This window comes from Podarcis raffonei, chromosome 5 (assembly GCF_027172205.1).
Source record: "Podarcis raffonei isolate rPodRaf1 chromosome 5, rPodRaf1.pri, whole genome shotgun sequence".
Classification (NCBI taxonomy): domain Eukaryota; kingdom Metazoa; phylum Chordata; class Lepidosauria; order Squamata; family Lacertidae; genus Podarcis; species Podarcis raffonei.
Genome location: NC_070606.1, coordinates 65479928 through 65501403, shown reverse-complemented (window position 1 = coordinate 65501403; position 21476 = coordinate 65479928). Strand labels below are relative to the sequence as shown.

The following is a 21476-nucleotide window of genomic DNA, read 5'->3' as shown; positions in this document are numbered from 1 at the left end:
GTTGCTCAGTCCCTGCTCCTGCCAACCTAGCAGTTCGAAAGCACGTCAAAGTAGATAAATAGGTACCGCTCCGGCGGGAAGGTAAACGGCGTTTCCATGCGCTGCTCTGGTTCACCAGAAGCGGCTTAGTCATGCAGGCCACATGACCCGGAAGCTGTACGCTGGCTCCCTTGGCCAGTAAAGTGAGATGAGCGCCACAACCCCAGAGTCGGTCACGACTGGACCTAATGATCAGGGTTCCCTTTACCTTAGGAAAGAAGGATCATGAGCAAGGCTCATAATTTTCAAGGGAGACATACTGGCTCTCTTCCTACAGCAATGGTTTTCAAACTGTGGTGCAGAATGCCCCTAAAAGCACCTGGAAGTAGGGAACAAAGGATCCTGAACCAGGTGAAGCCTTCCTGCCCTTACAACCAAGATCAGTTTTACACCCTCTAGGAGAGGATGGTCATTGATTCATATCCTTCTTTGGTGGGTTTTAAGCAGAGAGGTTGGATGGCCATCTGTCATGGATGCATTGCAGAGAGTTGGACCAGATGACCCTCAAAATCCCTTCTATGATTCTATGCGGAAGGCCAGCAACTCTCCCACCTACTTCAACATCCCAGCTGGATTTGGGAAGAACTACTGTTATATTCTAATTATATTTTCCCTGTTGGTATTTTCAGGAGTAGTAAGCGACACCTTGTTCTGCTCCTCTTTCTAACACAAGTGTTTGATGACTGCCCTAAGCAAAAATCTCACTGCACACAATAGCAGGTCGCACATGCATGGCCACGTGCAAGGATCTGTGCATGCTCTGCTATGAAGTAGATGGCTGGAGGTGGGCTTGAGGGTCCCAGAAGGCAGAAGAAGTTCAGAACAGGGGCCCCAAGCTCAAGAATTTTTTTTGAAAGACTGCTCTACAGCAACACTGTACAGACCAGTTCCGCTCCTCCACATTTCAGTTCCTATCTCATTTCCCCTTTCTCACTCTGTTCTTCCTTTGATCTCTTAACACCCTCTCAAATTGTAGCCTTCCAGCTAGTTAAAGAGCCTCCCTCCGATATTCCCTTTCCTGCTTCCTGCTCCCAACATCCCTACCTTTATTTCACAATGATCAATCACTTACACCTCACTGCTTCTTTCAGGAGTGCCCTCAAACAGCCAACAAATCCTGTGGGGGGTGGGGAATACACCCCCTATTTCCACTTAGTCTCCAGCTATGTGGGATGGCAGCAGACCCATTTGTTTAAGTCCATGGCCATCTGCCCCAATAATTTCTAAAGCAGCAGGCGAGGATTGGGTATGATTTTTTTTCAGGAGGAAAAGGGTGAAATAAATGGTACCCAGTCCATACTTCCATGTGGTTCCCCAAAGTCTCTCTAGCTGAACACTCACCCCTGGCTCATCTTCGGTTTCAGTGCTGTGCAGGGATGGTCTTTGAGCCAAGGCTGGGGGAAAAAATGATTGAACTTGTCAGGCTCCATGAAATACCAGGCTCCATGCAGTCAGTTTTTCAGGGCCCAGGAAGAACCAGCTGTTAGCACAGTTGCCCCAGGGAAAATGGTCACTTTCTGAAAACAGAACCTGAAGATCAGAAGAGCCAGAAGCAACTTAAGGCTGGCAGGCAAGTTCTGAAGGGGGCAGCTGCTTAGCTTAGCAAAATCCATTTCCCCCAGAAAAACAAGTTACTCTAAACTTTAGGGCTGGCATAGCAGAGCTTCTGCCAAACCCTGTAAGCCCTGTAGATAGAGGATCTCAAGTATACAACTGCACCCTACATCACATCAGGGGATTTGCAAGTGGAGAAAAGTTACAGGGAATGGTGAAAATCCCAAATATAATTTGGGGACGGTTTCAATGGCATTGATCGTTTCAAAAGCAGAGGTTGGATGACAATCTGTCATGGATGCTTTAGTTGAGATTCCTGCACCACAGGGCGTTGGACTAGATGACCCTCAAGGTCGCTTCCAACTCTGCAATTCTATGATTCTTTGATTAGAGAAGTGTAGGTCATAATCTAAGAAAAGGCAGGATTCAAGAAACAACACAGATGAATTTGGAGCCACACTGACAAACATAAGCAAATCAGCTATGATAAAATTAGGATAGTGGTTTTCTGAAGTAGCAAGTACCAGCCTAGCAAACAGAAATTAAGCAGATGAAGCTTTTCCAATCACTCTTCCTGGCATGAGTAAAAAGTATTGCTTGCTTAGTCTTGGTTGCTGGGCTATTGGCATTGTCTCAGACTGTTCCCATGTTTTCCCTTTTCTATTCTGGTCCACTCCTCAAGATGTTGTAGGTACTGTATAATCCTCAGGTTGGTTCCATTCCAACAACAACATATTTAGGGTGGTGCAGGCGCAAAATAACAACCACAACCTACTGAGAAGATACATAGAAAAGCAACTACAGTGGTACCCCGGGTTAAGTACTTAATTTGTTCCGGAGGTCCGTTCTTAACCTGAAACTGTTCTTAACCTGAAGCACCACTTTAGCTAATGGGGCCTCCCGCTGCCATGCGCCGCTGGAGCACGATTTCTGTTCTCATCCTGAAGCAAAGCTCTTAACCCGAGGTACTATTTCTGGGTTAGTGGAGTCTGTAACCTGAAGTGTATGTAACCTGAAGTGTATGTAACCCGAGGTACCACTGTATACCAAAAGCAATTATTGTGAAAATGAGATTATTGTGAAAATGAGATTGGGGGGTGGGGTGGCAATTTTGTCCTCACTCAGGGTGCCATATTCCCTGATTCTGATGTTAGTTTTAGAGCCTGGCTAGATATGACGATGATAGGCATGGGTTCCTTTTAATGTGTCTGTCCTGTTCTTGTATAAAATGGCTGATGGGTAGGTCTTGCCTTAAAATGAAAAGAATCACATGAGAGTTTAGGTGCTGCATCCTGTTTTGTGCATTATTTCCCTCCAATCTGCTACTCTAGACACTTTTCTTCTTTCCTGACTTAGCTGTGGTACTGGAGCCAGAAAGAAAGAAAAGGAGAAGGGGACAATTTAGTACCCTTTCCCACATACTCCGTTTACTGTTAAAGTAATATATATATGCAAACCAACTTTGAATATTAATGGACTTGACATGTGAATGACAGTTTTGCCACTTCTTCCCTTAGTCCCTTACTACTGATTATGAAGGGGGGCTTGGCCCATTAATATTTTTTTTTTTACTAGGTGATTAGGAAGCTCTTGTTTTTACAGGCTTTTTACACACAGTAGGAAATGCAAACATTCCAAACATACCAAAGGATCTGTGGGATTATCATTCTCCAAACAGCCCAGAGTAAAATATTTCCAGCATATGGAAGCACTATGGGGTGAGGGAAAGAATCAAGAATTTAACTGTCTTATTCATGAGCCGCATGTGAAAAGTTACCTGAGGGGGGATGGAAATGACCTGATCTCTTTGATGTCCAAGGAACCGCTGATAGTGTCATATTAAGTCTCTGCATTTTTCTGGCTAATTTGATGGGAATTTGTATTGCCTCAGTTCCTTAATGACTCAATGGGTGGTCACTGTTGTGTAAGCCTAAGGCTCTTGTAAAGCCTATTGATGTCAGTGAAAACATAAATGTTTTTTGCATTAGGAGGTCATTCCAACTTTGCACAGATGGCTGAGCACTTGCGACTTGCTGCATTCGCTGTCACCCTCTGGAGTAAAATCCTGGCTGGGGTGAGGCACTAGCACAAATAATTCTTCACAAGACCTGTGCAAATGTAGACCAACAATATGGGTTATCATTTGCATTTAATACCTTCTTATTAGTCATTAGGATCGTCAGCTATTTTTCTTGCACAACTCCTGTGCCTTTAACAGCTACCTAAAATATAAACATTTAGCAGCTGAAGCTTGCTCTCCACCCAACTATATTTCCATGTCCGCCAAATGATTGATGCCATCAAATCTATCAGAAGCATTAAAAAAAGAGTTTTTATTAAAGATTTTCTTGGGTTACAAAAGTACGTGCATTGTCTCTATTTTCAGCCATAGAGTCTTTTCTACAGATCAGTTACATTCGATGTGAGACAATATGGGCAGCATTTGTGATATAAGCAGAATGCTCCTAGAGTAGTTCTTTTCTTGGAGAAATGTACCCTGCTTGCAATTGAGAACCACCTGAGTGTTCAGCTGGGATTGGGGAAACTCACTATTAGACTAACCTATCCTTCGGGATTGTTGTGAGAATAAAATGAGGGGACACAACTTGTACACTATCCAGAGCTCTCTTGAGGAAAAGTGGAATTAAATTATAATAGAGAAAATGGATGAAAAGAAAGTAAATTATATTATTATTGCTGATATTATTATTATTATTCCCTAACAAAAACACATTTACTCCCCTAAGTGATATATACGTTCCTGAAATAGTAGGTAACTGGGGAAGTGGATAATGTTGTTCTCTTTTAGAAGGCTATCTGTGTGCCCAAGCAGATAAGTGGCTATGTAGAATATACTAGCTTTTATATGTCTAGTCAATGGAGTTCAATGGCAACTCCCAGATAAGTAGGTATAGTAGGGGTGGCTAATATGTGGCTCTCCAGATGTTCCTGGAATATAACTCCCATTGTTCCTGACCATTGGCCATGCTGTCTGGGTCTGGTGGGAGCGGGAATGCACCAACATCAGGAGGGAAACAGGTTATACAGTCTTAACAAGGGAGGGGAATAGGCAGAGTGACTCACCACCTAAGGCTGTTTTAGGCAATAGGTGTCTCTGAAAGTCATGAACACATCTATTACAACAGTTAGATTTGGCCTCCCCCTGCTGATCATGCATAAAGTTCTACCAAAACATGCAAAACTAGTTTGAACTGAGGTGGAATGTGGCGGCGGAGGGGATGTGGCCTGTGGGCAATGATGGCTCTTCAGCATCTTCTTCTTTTACAAGTCTCCAACCTCTCATGGATTCATGTGTAGTATTTCCCTTTTCTCTGGGATTCCTGGTGGCTTGAGTATGTGTCTACAGTGGTATCTCGGGTTAAGTATTTAATTTGTTCTGGAGGTCCGTTCTTAACCTGAAACTGTTCTTAACCTGAAGCACCACTTTAGCTAATGGGGCCTCCTGCTGCTGCTGCGCAGCCAGAGTACAATTTCTGTTCTCATCCTGAAGCAAAGTTCTTAACCTGAAGCACTATTTCTGGGTTAGCGGAGTGTGTAACCTGAGGTACCACTGTAACACACTTTTACCACTGCAGTTTTTGTATGAGCGATGGCACAACAAAGGGTTATATAACCACCCATGATTGCTTAGCAAAGGTAGAGAGCGGTCTTTGCTCTCTATCTTTCCTAACCTGCTGGGTGGATAGCAACATTATTATAGTTTAGTCATGAAGTGGTATTGGACTTGAATTGTCTCTGGAGGTGGAATTGGGAATTTCACGTTACTATTCTGTGCTTGTTTAGAAGAGACAATAAAGTTTTTGTCTAGCTTCCTGTAAGACATCTGCAGCCCCCATCTCAACATTTGTTTCCTTCTGCATACAAGATGTATGATGTCTGTACCAACCAACTTTTTGTCCCTCCTCTCCATGTCACTTAGGCACTTCTACACAACTTGGGCTAACATCACAACTATATTTCCATATGTAAACACCTCATACCATCAGTGTAAGTCCTAATTTTCTATGAACTATTTTCCTTTTGTCTCAGCTTATACCACAGGCTTGCTTGTCTTTAAAGCACATTTTCAAGTTAAAATGAGATAAAAGATTTCCTTGGAGCATGAGGAGAGGCAAGATTTTGATTCTAAACAGGATTCTCACTTTAATCCACCCTTTAGGCTGGTTCTGAGATCACAAGAAGAAGAAAAATCCTCACAGGGTACAGCAGTATCTGAGCTGGGGGTTTGTGGAACAGCAAGAGTGAGAACCATCCATCCTTTTTCTGTGGCTTTAGGGTCCGCAGCATTAACTGATTTTCTTAATAGTGTGCCTGCCCCCTATGTGTCTGTTGCTTTTATTTGCCTTCATTTTAAAAAGAGAACTTTTCTAGTTCCAGTGAGGCCTGGCTGGCAATGCTGAAATTCCTTTGCCTCTGTTTGTTGCTCTCCTCGTGGCCAGTTTCCATGGTGACCCAGATTCCATGCAAGCTGGCGGAGAGCCTAGCAAAACCCCATACCTCAAGGTCTCCTTGGAAAAGAACCCCCCCCCCCCGCTTTCCAAAGAAAGCACAGGGAAGAGGGAAGAGAATAAACACATATCCTCGCCTTCCCTTCTAGCATGCATACACACTGTGTCATCTTTTTCAGTTTGTGTGCTGGGAGTGAGAGAGTATGTTGATTGTTATTATGTTTTAGGGCAACAAGTACCAACATCTCACTCCTCCATTCCCTGGCATACGCTCCAAAATTACCACATCGCGCTAATATTTCAACATTAGCAAATACTCCAGATGGTCCACATTAAAATTCCAGTACTGTCTCATTTGCCAACAACAGCTTGCTCCTTAAATTATTTCCCAAAATGAAAACCATATCTAAGCATTTAGCAATGTTTGGTGTGTGTGAGAGAGAGAGTGAGCATGTGCACACGCATGCATGGGGTTGATAGAAATCAGCGGCAAATGAGGAAAGGGAGGAAAAAAAGAGGCTGAACCTTTCCCTCTTTGTTGCTTGAAATGGGAGTTTTCCCTGTCTGTATAATGGGCAGGAATTAAAATGCCCAAGTGCCATCGATTTTTGTGGAAATTATACTAAACGACTAAACTTTTTTCAACCATTGTATTTGCAGGAGGTGAACAAGAGGAATATTAGCCCAACTGGAATTCACAATTGCCCTGGAATCAATTTTGATGAAGGGTATATAAATATTATAAATAAATGTTCCCCTTTGACCTGAACAAAGAAATTAGGGTCACAATATGACCTCTAGTCATTGCCACCTTGAAGATTTATCCTTCCCCTTCTCCAGATTTTTGACAAACTACTGTAAGAGCAAAGTGAAAAAGAACATGGAAACACAGTTAATATAGTGCCAAATCATTGTTTGGCGTTATGTCTGAATGCATCCCGTGTTTTTATATAGACACATTTAGCAGTTTGTGTGAAAAAGGCCATCGCGACTCCAAAAGTATTTACATTCTTATTAAGGCCTCATGTGCACAATCACATAAGTGACTAGTATTATTACGTTTCTGAGGCTGTTAACACCAAGACACAACCAGAGTTGACCTTCTGTTTGCAGAAGGGGATGCAATTCACAGGAGGTTCCTGTTAGAGGAAGATTCTTTTTGCCAATTCCCTCCAACTGCTTCCTGCAACATCTCCTACACTATTCCAGAAAGATACCCAGACCTCTGCACATTTGCAAGAGAGTATAGACATATGCAGAAGAAACAGGCCACATAGGGAATGAGAAACTGGTAAAAATAGGCTACCAACTCCCACCAGGAGTGCCCTGTGTGAAGTTCTGTTCTCCAGCGCACCATTTTTGCATGCCTTTGTTGAAGAATATCACTATAACAAGTTTTATAAACAGGTTAAAGGAGCTCTCTGTTGATACACCAAAGTTTGATAGCCTCAGTGAGCTGGAGTCGCTTCCTTTCAACTTCTCTTTCTCTCTCTCTCACTCATGGTATGTCATAATCTATGGACCCAGAGCCAGAAAATGAAGGACAGAATCTATCTTAGGGCTACTGCACAAACAAAATGGCAGCAACTGTGTATGTCATCAAAAGTGCATGTACCAGGCAACTCCTGCTCTTTGGTACATGTACAGGTATGACTCACACATGCGACATCTATTTGCCCCTCACACATTTTACACATTCTTTTGTTTACTGCTTGTAAAACATTTTGTGTATCTATTAACATGTAAAATGGTTCTGTCTCAGCTGTTGGGAGATGATCAACAAGAAGATGGAGAGAATTCACAAAGAAATACTTCCCTTCTCAACCTTGGCCCCAAGCCCAGTTGCAGCTGTAAGTTATTGCCTGACCCTACAGTACTTGAAAAAGAAGATGGAGAGAGAAAGCAGGAATATTCTCTCCAGTCATTATATACAAATACATTGAGAAGGTTTGAGGGGAACCAAAGCTAGTCTCATTAAACCAGGATAGCATGGTATCAAAAGGTGAGTTGAGAAATATATTATGTCAGAAGCAGACCTTCATTTATTAATTTATTGCACCAGGCCCCATATTATATAGAGACCTTTGCTAGTTATGCACAAAATTCTCATGTTTATATAATCAGATGGCTTTAGCCATAAATGGGCTCTTGCTTCCCAGTTCATAATTTGTTATATTTCTACCTTTATTCTTTAAAGTATGACTTCTTGCATAAGAAAAATAAATCCTTAATAACATTACTGTAGTGTGCAATTCTGAGGTGCAACATGCCAAAAAGTTGGTAAGTTTTATAATGCAGTGGTTTTTAATTTCAGTGTCAAGTCACTGAGATTGCAATCCTTGTATATGAACAATGTTGTATATCCAGAATGTTAATTGCATGACATAACTAATTGGTCCTTTAGTTTAATAGATGCCAATTTACAAGCAATGTCTTGCATTCCAACAAGCTCCCAACATTTTCATTCTCTGGTGTAGAAAGAGCTTGTTTGCCGTTAGCAATGTTCTTAATTGTAATTAAACACCTGATTAATTAGTGCAGCTGAATTTTATTTTGCAATTCTTGCAACATATAGGTGTTAGGTAGATGGTGGTTTGGATTGCTGGGTTGTCATCACTGAAGAAATATAGCTTCACAGTAAATGTCAGGAATTCAGTGAAAGTTGATAGCTACCCATAAAACCTAAGTTTTCAGAGACCAATGGGAAATGCCAGATAATTTTTTACAATTGAGAATGCACCTCAGTGACATTCACATCCCATTGGTCTGATCTCTCAAGGAAGACCCTCCCTCCCAAATCCCCTCAACTCACTTCGGTGAAGTCTGTGGAAAACCTACATCTGGCCTATTTTTCTTAAAGGCTTCAAACTGTTGTCCTTAACAGAAAAGGCTTCAAGAGAAACCTGCTTCCTTGCTCCACCTCCTGCATTGACACATTTAGTCCAACTTTAATCCAACCAATGCACATTAAAAATTTCCAGTATTATGTAAAGGGCAAAGTATGCTGCATACTTGGAAACCCAGAAGCCACAAATCCCGTGAGCTCCTTTAGGCATGTGGAAAGCTTGTATGTGCCCAGCAGGACTTTCAACTATTTTCCTTAACAGCTCCTCCCCAGTGGCAACATTGCAAACTATTTTTAAAGTTCTTCAGCCCTAGAAAAAACAGCCTGTAAACTAAGCTGAGAGGCTGTTGTTGGGAAGAAAATATAAACGTTTTGCAGATGGTACTGAATTAGATTGCAGTTTTATGGATTGTGGTCTTATGGGCCAGGGCTTTGCACATTGCTCTCTGTGAAACCAGGGTCCACATATTCCACACTTTTCAGTGAAACACATTTTTGTGGCTGATTAGAAAAGCTCAGTATTGCTGGAGCACATTGTGTGCTGCTGGATCTTTTCACATCACCTGACTCTACAGGAGCTCATCACATAACTACTAATGTCTCCATAGGGTAGGTGGAAACTAGTTATCCAAGTGCAGAACTACACATCACGTACAAAGATGCACAATAAAACTCTGATGACAGCTTCTAATAAACAAGTGGACTTTCACTAAAAAGGAGAAAGATTTCTTGATCCATTTCCCCCTTGCAACTCCCCACCCCTTGTGTGTTCTCGCCAAAGGGGGTCCAGATGAATATTTACCTTATAAACATGTACCTGGAGGTTCTGAGGAAACATTTGGGGTGAGATGCAGTACAAAATCCGTTAAGTGCCAATTCTCCTTGCTTTTTTAGTTGCAAAACCTCTTCCTCTCAAAGCAGCAACCATCAGAATGTTATTATTATGCATGTTGATTATGTAGCACTCCCAATCTGTCTTTTAAAAGAGCATTATGGAAGATGAACTTAAAGAGTATTGATCTAGGAAGCCCCAATTCTTCATGAAACCCAGTTCAGAATGAATAGTAATTCACTGTAAGAGAAAACTACCACTTCAAGCACATAAAGACTTCGTGCAATGTGATCAAATAAGCTGACCAAAGGCTCTTTCGCGACCTCTGCTGGATAGCAGAAGGAAGAGTTTAGCACTTAAACACCATAAGCAGCATTGCATTTTACAGGTGTATAGCACCTCCCTACTGAATTTTAAAATACTGCTCTGGTTGATCAGCACTTAAAAATGGACTTATTTTTGGAGTCTGCTTTGTCAACCTGAAATATATATATATTTGGAACCTGTGATCTGAACCAGATAATAGGTCCACCTGCAGTGGCATACCTTGGAGCCTCAAATTTCAGCAATGCCCTGTACGATGGCAAAATAAGGCACCCGACCTTCCATTCTATATCATAGTTGCGGTGCCCCTGAGGCTCCACATCCAGTGTGACAGAATCAGTCACACTTCCCTAAATCTGTCGCTGCCACCTAAACCCAAAGTTGCTTAACAATTAATAACTTTAGCTGCAGAGGGCATGGACCTGCCCTTGTAGGATTCACCAGTTCTTTTCCTGTTCAGCTTGAAGTACCGCAGCCATAAATCCAGCTTCTAATTAGTACATATTGTGTTTTTGATTTACTGTCTCAAATTCTCATGCTACTTAAAATATGTATGTAGCAATTGGTAAAATAGATGCAAATTTGTTGGTGCGATACTGTTTCACTCATTTGCTTTCAATAGAAGTTTCTGTCTGTCTTCAGGAAAACTTGCTTGTTGAATTATCCCTGAAAGCTAGCCTATTACAGTAAATATTTGGCTGCAGATTGGAGGAGTTGAGACCATGAGTAAGTATTAGAGACAACATGCTGCTTACCAGATCAGGATTCCTAGGACTATGGCCTTAAACTACCTTATCTTTACCTCCCCACATACCCTTACATACAGACCAGAAGGAACAAAAATATGAAGTTTGAATCCTGCCATGGGGGATTATGGCAAAAACCACATTGGTCCATATTACCTGAAAAATTAGGTCTTAATCATGGCAATTAAAAGAACTCATGGTATGTGTGCCACTCAAAGGAAAGAAGAAAGCTAAAACAAATCTGTAGTTTTATAGTCTTAACTGGACTTTCTGTAGCAGTTTCTCTCTGTAGTCGTTTTATCCATCCCTCTCCCTCTGCCTTGTTCTTGTTGCAACTGACTCATACTGACTCTGCTGAAGTGAAATCTACACATCTTTCCTTTAAAAGCTAAGAGTGAAATTTACAAGACAGTTTTACCCTCTGACCAGCTGCTGCAGAACTCATGAGAGACCCACTGCATATTTCACCAAGTTCATTCAAAGAACAACCACACAGTTACTAACACATTTCTTTAATATAAATACATGGAATAAATGTTAAGAGGATTTCTATGACATTGGGAAGGAGATCTGTAATAAAAATATACCAACTGCAAACCTTCTTTTACCCTCTTCAGAAATGTTTGTGTAAAATTCTTTTAATGCCTGTTACTCAGAAGCAGTGTTTAGGACAGACTCAGACTCATAAAGACCGTAAAAGAAAGTTCAGATTGTTTGTCTCTTCTGCTTGATCTAAACATCCAATATAATATAGTGTGACTGGTCTGGTGAGGTCATACCATCAGCTTGCAACCAAGTATCAAACAGAGACTAACATTATCCATACACAGTTTGGTTAATGTTTACTGCCACTGGGAACTGTTCCTTGGCTCATATCACAGACCCCCAACAATGAAACATGATGTAAAAACAACAACCCTGACATGTTTTAAGGAATTATTAATTTACACACACTTATTGTGTGCAGCTTCTAAGGCTCTGATATATCTACAAAGACCTAATAATCAGTGACTCAGGATTGGAAGTTTTACAAATGTTTTCTTTCCAAATTAAAACAGGTAGATGTGGATGAAGTGCTGGAAACACTTTAATTACTGCAAGAAGTATCACAGGCACACTAGTTTCCTGTTGGAGGAATATTTTCATGAAGGTACTGCAAAGCCAAGTCAGTCCATTTCATTTCTTGTTCTTTTACAGATTCTGTTGTGCCACCGTTGTCTTGTTCTGGTTCAGGAAGCTCATTCTGAGAACAGAAACATAATAAATTATTTAAAATGTTTTAAAAAGCAATAGCATCTAGAAATATTTGACACTGATGGATTAGGGACCAATAAATGTGACTGAAATAAAAATGTATCTCACATATCTGTTTATGAAGTATGTCAGAAAAAAATGCAATTCCAGCTATGTCTATATTTTGGGAGAACATTTTATGTGTGTGTTTTCTGCCTGATGTGTGTGTGTGTATCCCCATTCCTGTTGACTCTCCTTGATCTCTCAGAAGCTTTCGCTACCATAAACCATGACATCCTCCCAGAGTAGTTTTGTGGGACAGGTTATTTGAGGCACTGTTATGGTGAGTCTTCCCCTACTTGCACGTCCACTACCAGAGAGTGGCATTGGGGGACTTCTATGGCTTTTGTTCCATACTATCCTTTATACTGTTTAGCATCTATATGAAGCTACTTGCAGAGGCCACTCAGGGATTTGGGGAATGGTGTCACCAGAAAGCTCATGACAACCAACCCTATCTCACCTTACCATCTGAATCAAGTGAAGCTATGCAAGCACTGAACCATTGTCCACAGGGAGTTATCGACTGTATCAGGATCAATAAAGTGATCTGCAAAGGACTGTACTCTCCCTGAAGGAGCAGGTATGTAGCTTGTGGGTACATTTGGAATTATATCTGTTGAAAGAATCCCAAATGGCTTCAGTAGCTATTTCTGGCTCCAGTTGATATGCCAGCTTTGATTCTTAATGCTCCAAAAGAGGCTGGCCAAGTTATTCATGGATTGTTAAACTCCTGGTTTAACTATTGTATCATGCTCTGTGTAAGGCTAATCTTGAAGGTGGTCTAGAAGCTGCATCAAGTCCAGAATACAGCTGCAAGAGTGGTGAGGGGTGTGATGAAGAGATCTCGCATTACATCAATTCTGCAGCAACTGCATTGGCTGACTATCTGCTACCAGACTAAAAATATAGCTATTGACATTAAAATACCTTAACTGCTTAGAACTCAATAAGAATACTCAATAGATATACTTGTGCAGTGTCCTGAGATAGTTTTCTATGTGATGGCTCCCAGCACATCATGAAACTCCCTTCCCTGTCTTGGTCCCTCATGCTTTTGTGTTGGCAAGTGACGATTCAACTCTTTACAACAGACATTTGAGAGCGTCAAGAGTTGAAATTTACTAGATAGGTGAAATATATATACACTTTAGTATGATTTTCCACTTCAGCTAAACATGCTCACTAGAGCAACGAATGTGCATAGATACAGATGGCACAAAATGTGGCTCTGGAAAGTACAGTTTTTAACTGTTTTTAATACATTGCATTTTAATGCTGAGGCCCACTATGGGACTTTAAAATAAATAAACAACCAAGTACTTTTAATGAGGCAATTCTGACCTGTTTCATTATTGCTACAAAAGATGTGAAGGAAGCCAGGCTCCTCCACGAAGTGTGCAAACCCAGCTACAAAGTACATTAAAATATGCTTGAAGTGGGAAGTTACCCAAATTAGCAATATAAGTCAAATATTGACTTGGGAACCGTGCTTGCCTCATACCGTGCAGTTTTGCCCCTGGTTGCAAAAGGTTAATTCATTTATTATTATTATTATTATTATTATTATTATTATTACTTAAAGTAGGACTGTGTGCATTTGGGCGTCACCCACCTGATGAGGAGAAAGGGGCACAGAGATCTGCCCCTTTCCCGAACCAGACTAGCACCATAAGGCAGACACTGCCCCTGCCCATGTGGTTAGAGGTCCGACCCAGGGAAACCAATTCAGGGCCAGGCTCTTGAGCGCCCACTCAACTCACCAGCGGTATTGCCACATCTTCGTAGGGCAATTTATCTTCCCTCCACGCGTCGTCGATCAAATCGAGGATCCGCCCGTCTCTCTGCACTTCGCTGTCCATCTTCGTGCAGCCCGGGGAGAACGAGGGCTGCGTTATAAAGGAGGCGTCCACGGCACACACGGGCTTCGGACCCTGATCCTAAGCGTACCTGCGCTTTGCTTTCATTCGGAAAAAGACAGGCGGCTTGGGACAACCGCCGCCGCCCCGCTCCTGTCACCCGCCACCTTCTCACCTAAGACGCGCCACTGTTTTCCGAACCAGCAGAGGAAGTGACATCACAGGAAGCGGCTCCAGAAGCCGGAAACCCATAGAAATGGAGGGGAAGAAAAAGAAGAGAGCGTCGCTAGTCTTATCCAAACAACGCGGGCGGGAGTCACGAACCAAGTTCTGAGGTAACTGGGGGCGTGGCTGAGTGGCTCACGCGGGAGAAGAGAAGCTCGACACTCTGTTTCGCCGGCCATTACCCCTGGCGCGGCGTTGATCGGGCGGGCTCGTTTCTCTTTCGCCGGGCGACGGGAGATTGGCGAGGCGTCCCTTCTTTCTCCTCTCCTCACCCGGGCGCGCGCCGCCTCGTTGGCCTTTGGCGCTTCGCGGGCAGCAGAACCGCCTCTCCCTCGCGGCGCGCGCCTGTGAGGTAACTTCGTAACGTGTGCACGCGACCCACGCGCGAAACTGCCTCCTGGCTTCTGCCCTCCGCCGGCTGGGAGCGCGGAGCTCTGGCCCTCGGTGGCGACTTGGGCGTGGAGATTCGTCTCCAAGGTTGGCCCTTAGAAAGCAGAGCCTTGCCAGGGGGAAACAGCGCCCTTTACTTCCAAGCTCTGAAAAGCTCCCTCCCCTCCTCTTCCTCGAGGGACAGGAGCCACTGTCAGTCGGAGGCGGCAAATTCCAGTTCAGTGGTGGCTAGAGGCCATTTCCTGCAAGCTACCCTTTTTTAGCAGGGGGAAACGTTGGCGACTTTTTGCTTGCAGCAGTTCAGCCCGTGTTTTATAGCTTTTGCAGCCCAGCTCTGTGTTGCACATACTTGTTTGGAAGCAAAGCCCCACCGTTCAGTTCACTCCCAAGCAGCTTGTGCTTCTGATTTTACAGATACTTGCTTTAGCAAAGCATTTCTTTGTTGTGCTTAACTCTGGATGTGTTTTTGAATTAACACTCTTTTGTTAGCACCCGCCCCTTTCACCTGAGGCCTTTTAACTGCTTGCAGCTGTAAACCTTGCAGTTTAAAAGTTTTTATCGTATTGCACCCACACCAGTTACTTGTCGAAGGCAGTGTATCCCACACTTGGGTCTCCAGCTGGTGTTGCGTTACAACTCCCGTGATCCCTAGTTACCGGGACCAGTGGTCAGGGATGATGATGGTTATAGTCCAAAAACAGCTGGCAAACCCAAGTTTGGGGAAACACTTGTCTAAGGCTTTTTATGCCACCTTTCGCAGAAGTTTTTGGGATAGTCTTGCAATACAACCATGACCATGAAACCAGCAGTTAAAAGCAGCAGGAAAGCTAGGTTTGCTGAAAAGTACAGTATTTTTATTTAATGCATGCATATTAGCCATATAGCAAACATGGCCTACATGGGAAAAGGATACTCAACAGCCCATTCTTCAGTATTTATATATTGCACGGGTGTGTTAACCATCTCATTGAAACAAACCTGGATAACATAACATCTGAGGCAACATTTTTCCTTTTTTGTGTTACAATCAGGCTTAATTATTATTGCAATATAAAGTACTACTTAAGAGCTTCAAAAATATAGACTTCAGCAACTGCCATATGTGTACATACCTAGAATTATGCCCAAATGAACAAAGTCAGACTGAATAAAAAAGAATAGGGAGGGGGGTGACTTTGTAAGGAACAGCAAGATACTCAAGTTGAGTAGCACAAATCTACCGTATGTAGCTCAATAGCTATCTTGCATTTGTTTTAAAAAGATGCTGAGTTTCCCAAGCAGTAATATATTGCTTACATTTATAAATTTGCTTTTAAACATGTAGCTATCACTCAGGAAACCTTGGAACAATACACATTTTTGTGAGAAACTTTACAAAACCGTTTATGTTTACAGCAGGGGTGGAGAATAAAATCTGTTTGGTGGCCCAGATGGGTGGGGGAACTGCCCATCTGTCAGTCACCTGGCATAATCATTGCCTGTCAGCCTGATCCTGTTTCCCACCCTTCTCCACACATTAAATTCAAACAATGTGATGTGGGGAAGTATGCCTTGCCTCTCCAGTACAGGTGTTGAACCTTCGCCAGTGTTTACTAGCCTTTAGAAGTGGCTCGACTTTCTTATCTGAGATCTTTGCATTTCCCTCATGTGTGCTCACAAGTTGACCTTTCCAACTTAAGCTTTCTGGGGGGAAATATTAAATGAGTGAGTTTTATTTTAAAAAATAATGTAAGTATGCTTTTCGGTATATTTTTAATTGGGTTTTAGCCCACAATCAGCCCATTGAGGCAGGCATACAGAGGATACACATATCAGAATCTTTCACCCTAGATCTTTTTTTCTCTAAAATGGCTTTCATCACTTGCAATAGTTGCACCAGAAGATAAACCCATTAGTGCCTGGATGGCTAATATTTCATAGCTCAGGGCACAAATATAGCAAAAAAATTGCAAACAAGCTTTTTATGTAGAAAGGCCCATATAATTGGTACTTTTGGCTTTATATCAATGTAACCTGCAACAATGTAATCCCTTTGTTATCGGAAACAATCCACATACTTTACTAAAGCACTTGCAAAATCCAGATAGCAAGCGAGTCATAACTCTAATTTGTTATCTTGCAATTTATCTTTCATTTATAAGGTGCTTAAGGTGCTTGATATGTGGCCTACAAATTTATTGAAGTGACAACTATTCCCAGCATACTTAAAGTAAACTCTGTAAATCTTCACCTTTCCTTTTCTCAATTGTCAGACACATCTCACATTTTGCAGTCACCTAGAGACGGATTGGACATGGTGATGAATTACTGTAGCATAACCTTTATTTTGCTTACTTTTTTAGCTGCCCTAAAGGATGTGATTTCAGGATGGAGGCATTGCTAGAAAGAATACAGGGCAGGTATGTACTAGTTATTAATGGCTTTATTCAGATGCATACGTTACACAAATACATAGATTACACTGAACCTGGAAGATGGGTTTGCACACGTGCTTCACATGTCAGTTTCTTCTCAGTCCCAGATAGGATAGTTACTTCCACAGTAATTGTGTTCACAGCTCCTGTTTTGCTAGCATTATGTGAAAGAATTATGCTGTTCCTCAGATGTGCGCTATCTCTGGTGGGTATTACCATTTTGACAGAAAAATAGCAGCTACAGCTTCCAGAATGTGCTTATGAAGCTGCTCTTCCTGAAATCCTCTAGAACAGGGGTGCCCAACCAGTTAACCGTGATCGACAGGTCGACCCCCGGGTGATCATGGTTGATCGCAGGATCTTTACCGCTCGCGTTGTTTAGAATCATGTCTCCGCCCCCTCCCCCCTTGGTCTTTTGCTGCCTCGTGTTTAGTAACAACTTTGGTCTGCCCCTCCCCCCCAAACTGGTAGATAACTTCCAGTTTGCCCCCCTGGGAGTAGATTGCATCTTCTGGGAGTTGGACATCCCTGCTCTAGGACATATTTTCCTCTTTGATCTTGTTGTTTTCATTAAAGGGACAGTGTATCTGTGTTTCTTCAGCTTTCTTACACAGAACTTGACACCCTAAGAATCTTGGCTTGAACAAGCATATTTTCCTTATGTGTCAGTCATGTCTTTGGAAGGGTCAGAAACTGCAAAACCCATGTTTTCAGGAGATCAGGCTGTTGTCCAACAATTCCTCACAAAGCATCGGTCCTATTTTTACCTTGCTTAATTATCATTCCCATTTACCCACAGCCACCTCAGTTGTCACTAAAATAACCCAAGTCTTTGATAGCCCAATTCTTAAAAACAGATGAAATTGTGCAAATGGATGTGCAGATCTCCATGATTTGCATTACATAACAAAAGCATTTAATATTTTTATTGTAGAGTAGTTTACAGACCTTTAACATAAACCTTGACATTAATTAGCATATACTGGGAAATCTACTCGTAGTTAGGATGCAGTCTGTAAAATGAAAGATGTAAACATAGACATATTTGAAACAAAAAAGCAGACCTACAGTGAAACATGATTTAAAATACTCAGCACTTTCATAATGTATCAACAGTGTGAAAAACAGTTGCCAAGTTCTAAATGTTGGTGCTGCTCCTTTTTTAAAAAATTGATATTTTGGGGTTTGGGGGATGGCTAGGAGGGGTTTGCATATTTGTGTGTGTGTGTCCAATGCTACAGCACCGTGGAGCTTCCTTTCTTGGCCAAGCTGTTATTGGCCTCATTAAGGAAAAAGCAACTTCTTGCACCCTAAGGTAAAATCCCCAATTCTGAGCATCACTGTGGCTTATTCTCTGGTCTCCTGGCACAACAAAGTGAAGTTTTAAAACCACAAAGTTAGTGTCTTTAGAATTTTTGCCTCTATAGAAAAGTTACCAAGTTGCAAAAATATTTGGACATTATTGGGAAAATGAGGCATTTCAAACTCCACTTAACACTTCCTTGTTGTTGTGCTTAGGATTTGGAGTGGACCACAAAGTCCAAGCCTGATAAATTCAAATTAGCTGAAGCCCTTCTGGTCACTTCCATTTTTAAAAAATAATATGACCCCTGGTGTTATGCAGCTTCCCAGCTTTGATCCTTGTGAGTGTATTGTGGCCAATCATTGTATGCTCAAGTTACATTGCATTGCCCTGTTACATGCTCTCTGTTAGTGCTTTTGGCTGGAGGAACCCATCCCTTAGCATGGCAATAAAAGGACCCAGGAGAAGAGATGTCTTTGGAAGTATTACCATTGCCTGATTATTATGGTGTGTATGAGGGAGTGAGAGAAGCAAGGAAAGCTTTGCTTACCTGGTATCTCTCTCCGGTATTTGCTCCATGATAAAAGCAACCGTGCATGGTTTACCATGGAAAAACAGCGTACAAATAAGAGATGAGGATAATTTATTTATTTTTAATAGAAGTTTCCAGACTTCATGTGAAGCAGAACTACAGGAGCTGATGAAGCAGATAGACATAATGGTGGCTCATAAGAAAGCTGAATGGGAAACTCAAACCCGGGCACTAGAATCCTGCTTGGATGTGCGAGAGCAGGAACTGTCCTCTCTCAGGAATGCATTGGATGAGAAATGTAAAGAGGTACTTTTATAGCTTTGGTGCGATGTGTACTTGTCTATGCTTTCCTTTCTGAAATTTCACTGTAGGCTGTTTCACTGCATAAAGTTGTACCCCCTCTCATCTTTCCTATACCCTTTTATCAGTTTATGAATGCTGAATCAAAAATCCTGAAAGACTAGCATTACAACTTCAACATAAAAAAGGAGTAAAATATTCCAATTCTAAAAAAATCTGGAGTAAATAAAATGTATTCACCTGGCTCCAAAGGTGACGTTGGGCTTGGTATCAGTAAAGCCTCATTGAGGGAGAGAATTCCATAATGGCATCATCAGCCCAGGAAAGGCTATATCCATGGCCACTACCTATCTCACTTGTGGGCTGGGGCAGGCGTGGGGAGACCTCACAGCAAGATCTTTGAGCTTAATGCTGAGGCACATTCATGTTGAAGAAGATAATCCTTCAGGCACTCTGGTCCCAAGGTGTTTTGGGCTTTAAAAACTTTATATTGTGCTCAGAAACAGACTGATAGCCAGTGTTTTTCCAGAACTACCGTATTTTTCGCTCTATAGGACGCACTTTTTCCCCTTCAAAAATGAAGGGGAAATGTGTGTGCGTCCTATGGAGCGAAGACGCCATAGCCCCGCGACCCTCTCCCGGCTGGAGAGGTGACGTGCGGCTATGGCAGGAGCCTCCATAGCCGCGCGTCGCCTCTCCAGCCGGGAGAGCGCGCGCGGGGCTAAGGCAGCCCCCCGCGACCCTCTCCCGGCTGGAAAGGCGACGCGCGGCTATGGAGGGAGCCTCCATAGCCGCGCGTCGCCTCTCCAGCCGGGAGAGCGCGCACGGGGCTAAGGCAGCCCCCCGCGACCCTCTCCCGGCTGGAGAGGCGACGCGTGGCTATGGCAGGAGCCTCCATAGCCGTGCGTCGCCTCTCCAGCCGGGAGAGCGCGCACGGGGCTAAGGCAGCCCCCCGCGACCCTCTCCCGGCTGGAGAGGCGACGCGCGGCTATGGCAGGAGCCTCCATAGCCGCGCGTCGCCTCTCCAGCCGGGAGAGCGCGCACGGGGCTAAGGCAGCCCCCCGCGACCCTCTCCCAGCTGGAGAAGTGATGCGTGACTATGGCAGCAGCCTCTCCGCTGCGCCTTTCCACTGCTCCCTGACCTGCTCTTTGGGGCTGGTGGTGGGCTTCCCCCCGCCAGCCCCAAAGAGCAGGTCGAAAGGAACCTGAAGCCTGGAGAGTGAGAGGGGTCGGTGCACACTCTCGCTCTCCAGGCTTCCAAGGTAGCCATCTGAACGCACCTTAAACGGCACCTTGTTTTAGAGCGGGAAAACAAGAGGGGGAAAATTCTCCCCCTCTCTGCGCAGCGCCTCCTGCCACTTCGCTGAAGGGGCGCTGGGCAGAGAGCGGAAGAATTTTTTCCCCTTGTTCTCCCCCCTCTAAAACAAGGTGCGTTCTATTGTCCGGTGCGTCCTATGGTGCGAAAAATACGGTAATGATTAGCCTCAGTCAATATCTTTTCCACATAATTTTGTATGAACTAACATTTATTCAGCCTTCAACGACAATCTTAAGTACAACTCATTACACAAGTCTAGAAGAGGCTACCAGAGTGTGGATAACTATAGCCACATTATATGCATTATATGCACATGAAGCCCCGTATAGCACAGTGTAATAACACAATTGTGAGGCAGAGCAATATTTTACTGCATCACTTTCTTGAATGAAACTACTGAAGAACAGTAACCCAAATTCCCATTTGGGACAACTGAACCTGAAGGATACCACGCTTGATGTATCTAAAGCTGCTGAATATTCCAGGAGAGTTGGAAGGTTTGCCTTGTCATTCTCCCAGGATAGGACCCAAGCCTTCTTATTTTGTTTAATATATTATATTCCAGATATTGGTTTAAATTTTACTTTCCTTTTTAGAATGTCACACGGCATCTTGGGTTTATTCTGCAGTCGTTTCATTGTTACTGTGTATAGCTGGCACGGACAGTGTGCATTCTTTTTCCAGTTCCTTATTGTGGCAGGCTATTAATCTCACTTCTGAATAGGCTAATTATAGGCTTATTAAAATGTAATGAAAGCCTCCCTTTGGGAGCACAAACAATTTCTAGGAGCAGCACAAGCTTGTTCTGACACTATTTCCAAACCTCACACTGTGTCTATCTTGGCTCAAGAGAGAAAGTATAACCTGTGTTCCATTTTCCAATCAATGTTAATGTGGGCAGATGTGCTACCTCCTCAGTTTTGTAGATTGTTGCTGCTTTGGGAGGGAAATGGAGTTGCTTTGCAGGTGTTCTTGCTCCTCTCTCCACCTTGGGAATTTAGAACATGCCAGGGGCAAAAGAGACACTTGCTCT

The 21476-nt window shown here is 42.9% G+C and overlaps 2 protein-coding genes across 8 annotated transcripts in view; one reads left to right on the top strand and one right to left on the bottom strand.

Annotated features, from left to right (window-relative positions):
- Nucleotides 1-11305: 11305 nt before the first annotated feature.
- Nucleotides 11306-14192, bottom strand: ANAPC13 (anaphase promoting complex subunit 13). Its single transcript, XM_053389856.1, has 2 exons — nt 13866-14192; nt 11306-12052 (listed from the first exon to the last, which is right to left on the bottom strand). Exons 1-2 carry the CDS (start codon nt 13962-13964, stop codon nt 11927-11929), a joined length of 225 nt encoding a protein of 74 aa, XP_053245831.1. The 5' UTR covers nt 13965-14192; the 3' UTR covers nt 11306-11926.
- An 85-nt stretch (nt 14193-14277) lies between these two features.
- CEP63 (centrosomal protein 63) overlaps nt 14278-21476 on the top strand; it is a 28261-nt gene continuing 21062 nt past the window's right edge. Inside the window, exons 1-3 of one of the 7 annotated variants that reach the window (XM_053389850.1) lie at nt 14278-14296; nt 16919-16975; nt 18954-19131. In XM_053389850.1, coding sequence (XP_053245825.1) covers nt 16944-16975; nt 18954-19131 — 210 coding nt within the window. In that variant the 5' untranslated portion in view covers nt 14278-14296; nt 16919-16943. Of the gene's footprint in view, nt 14297-14331; nt 14539-14561; nt 14664-16918; nt 16976-18953; nt 19132-21476 lie in introns of those variants that run through there. The other 6 variants (XM_053389852.1, XM_053389849.1, XM_053389853.1 and 3 more) reach the window with 6 other exon arrangements.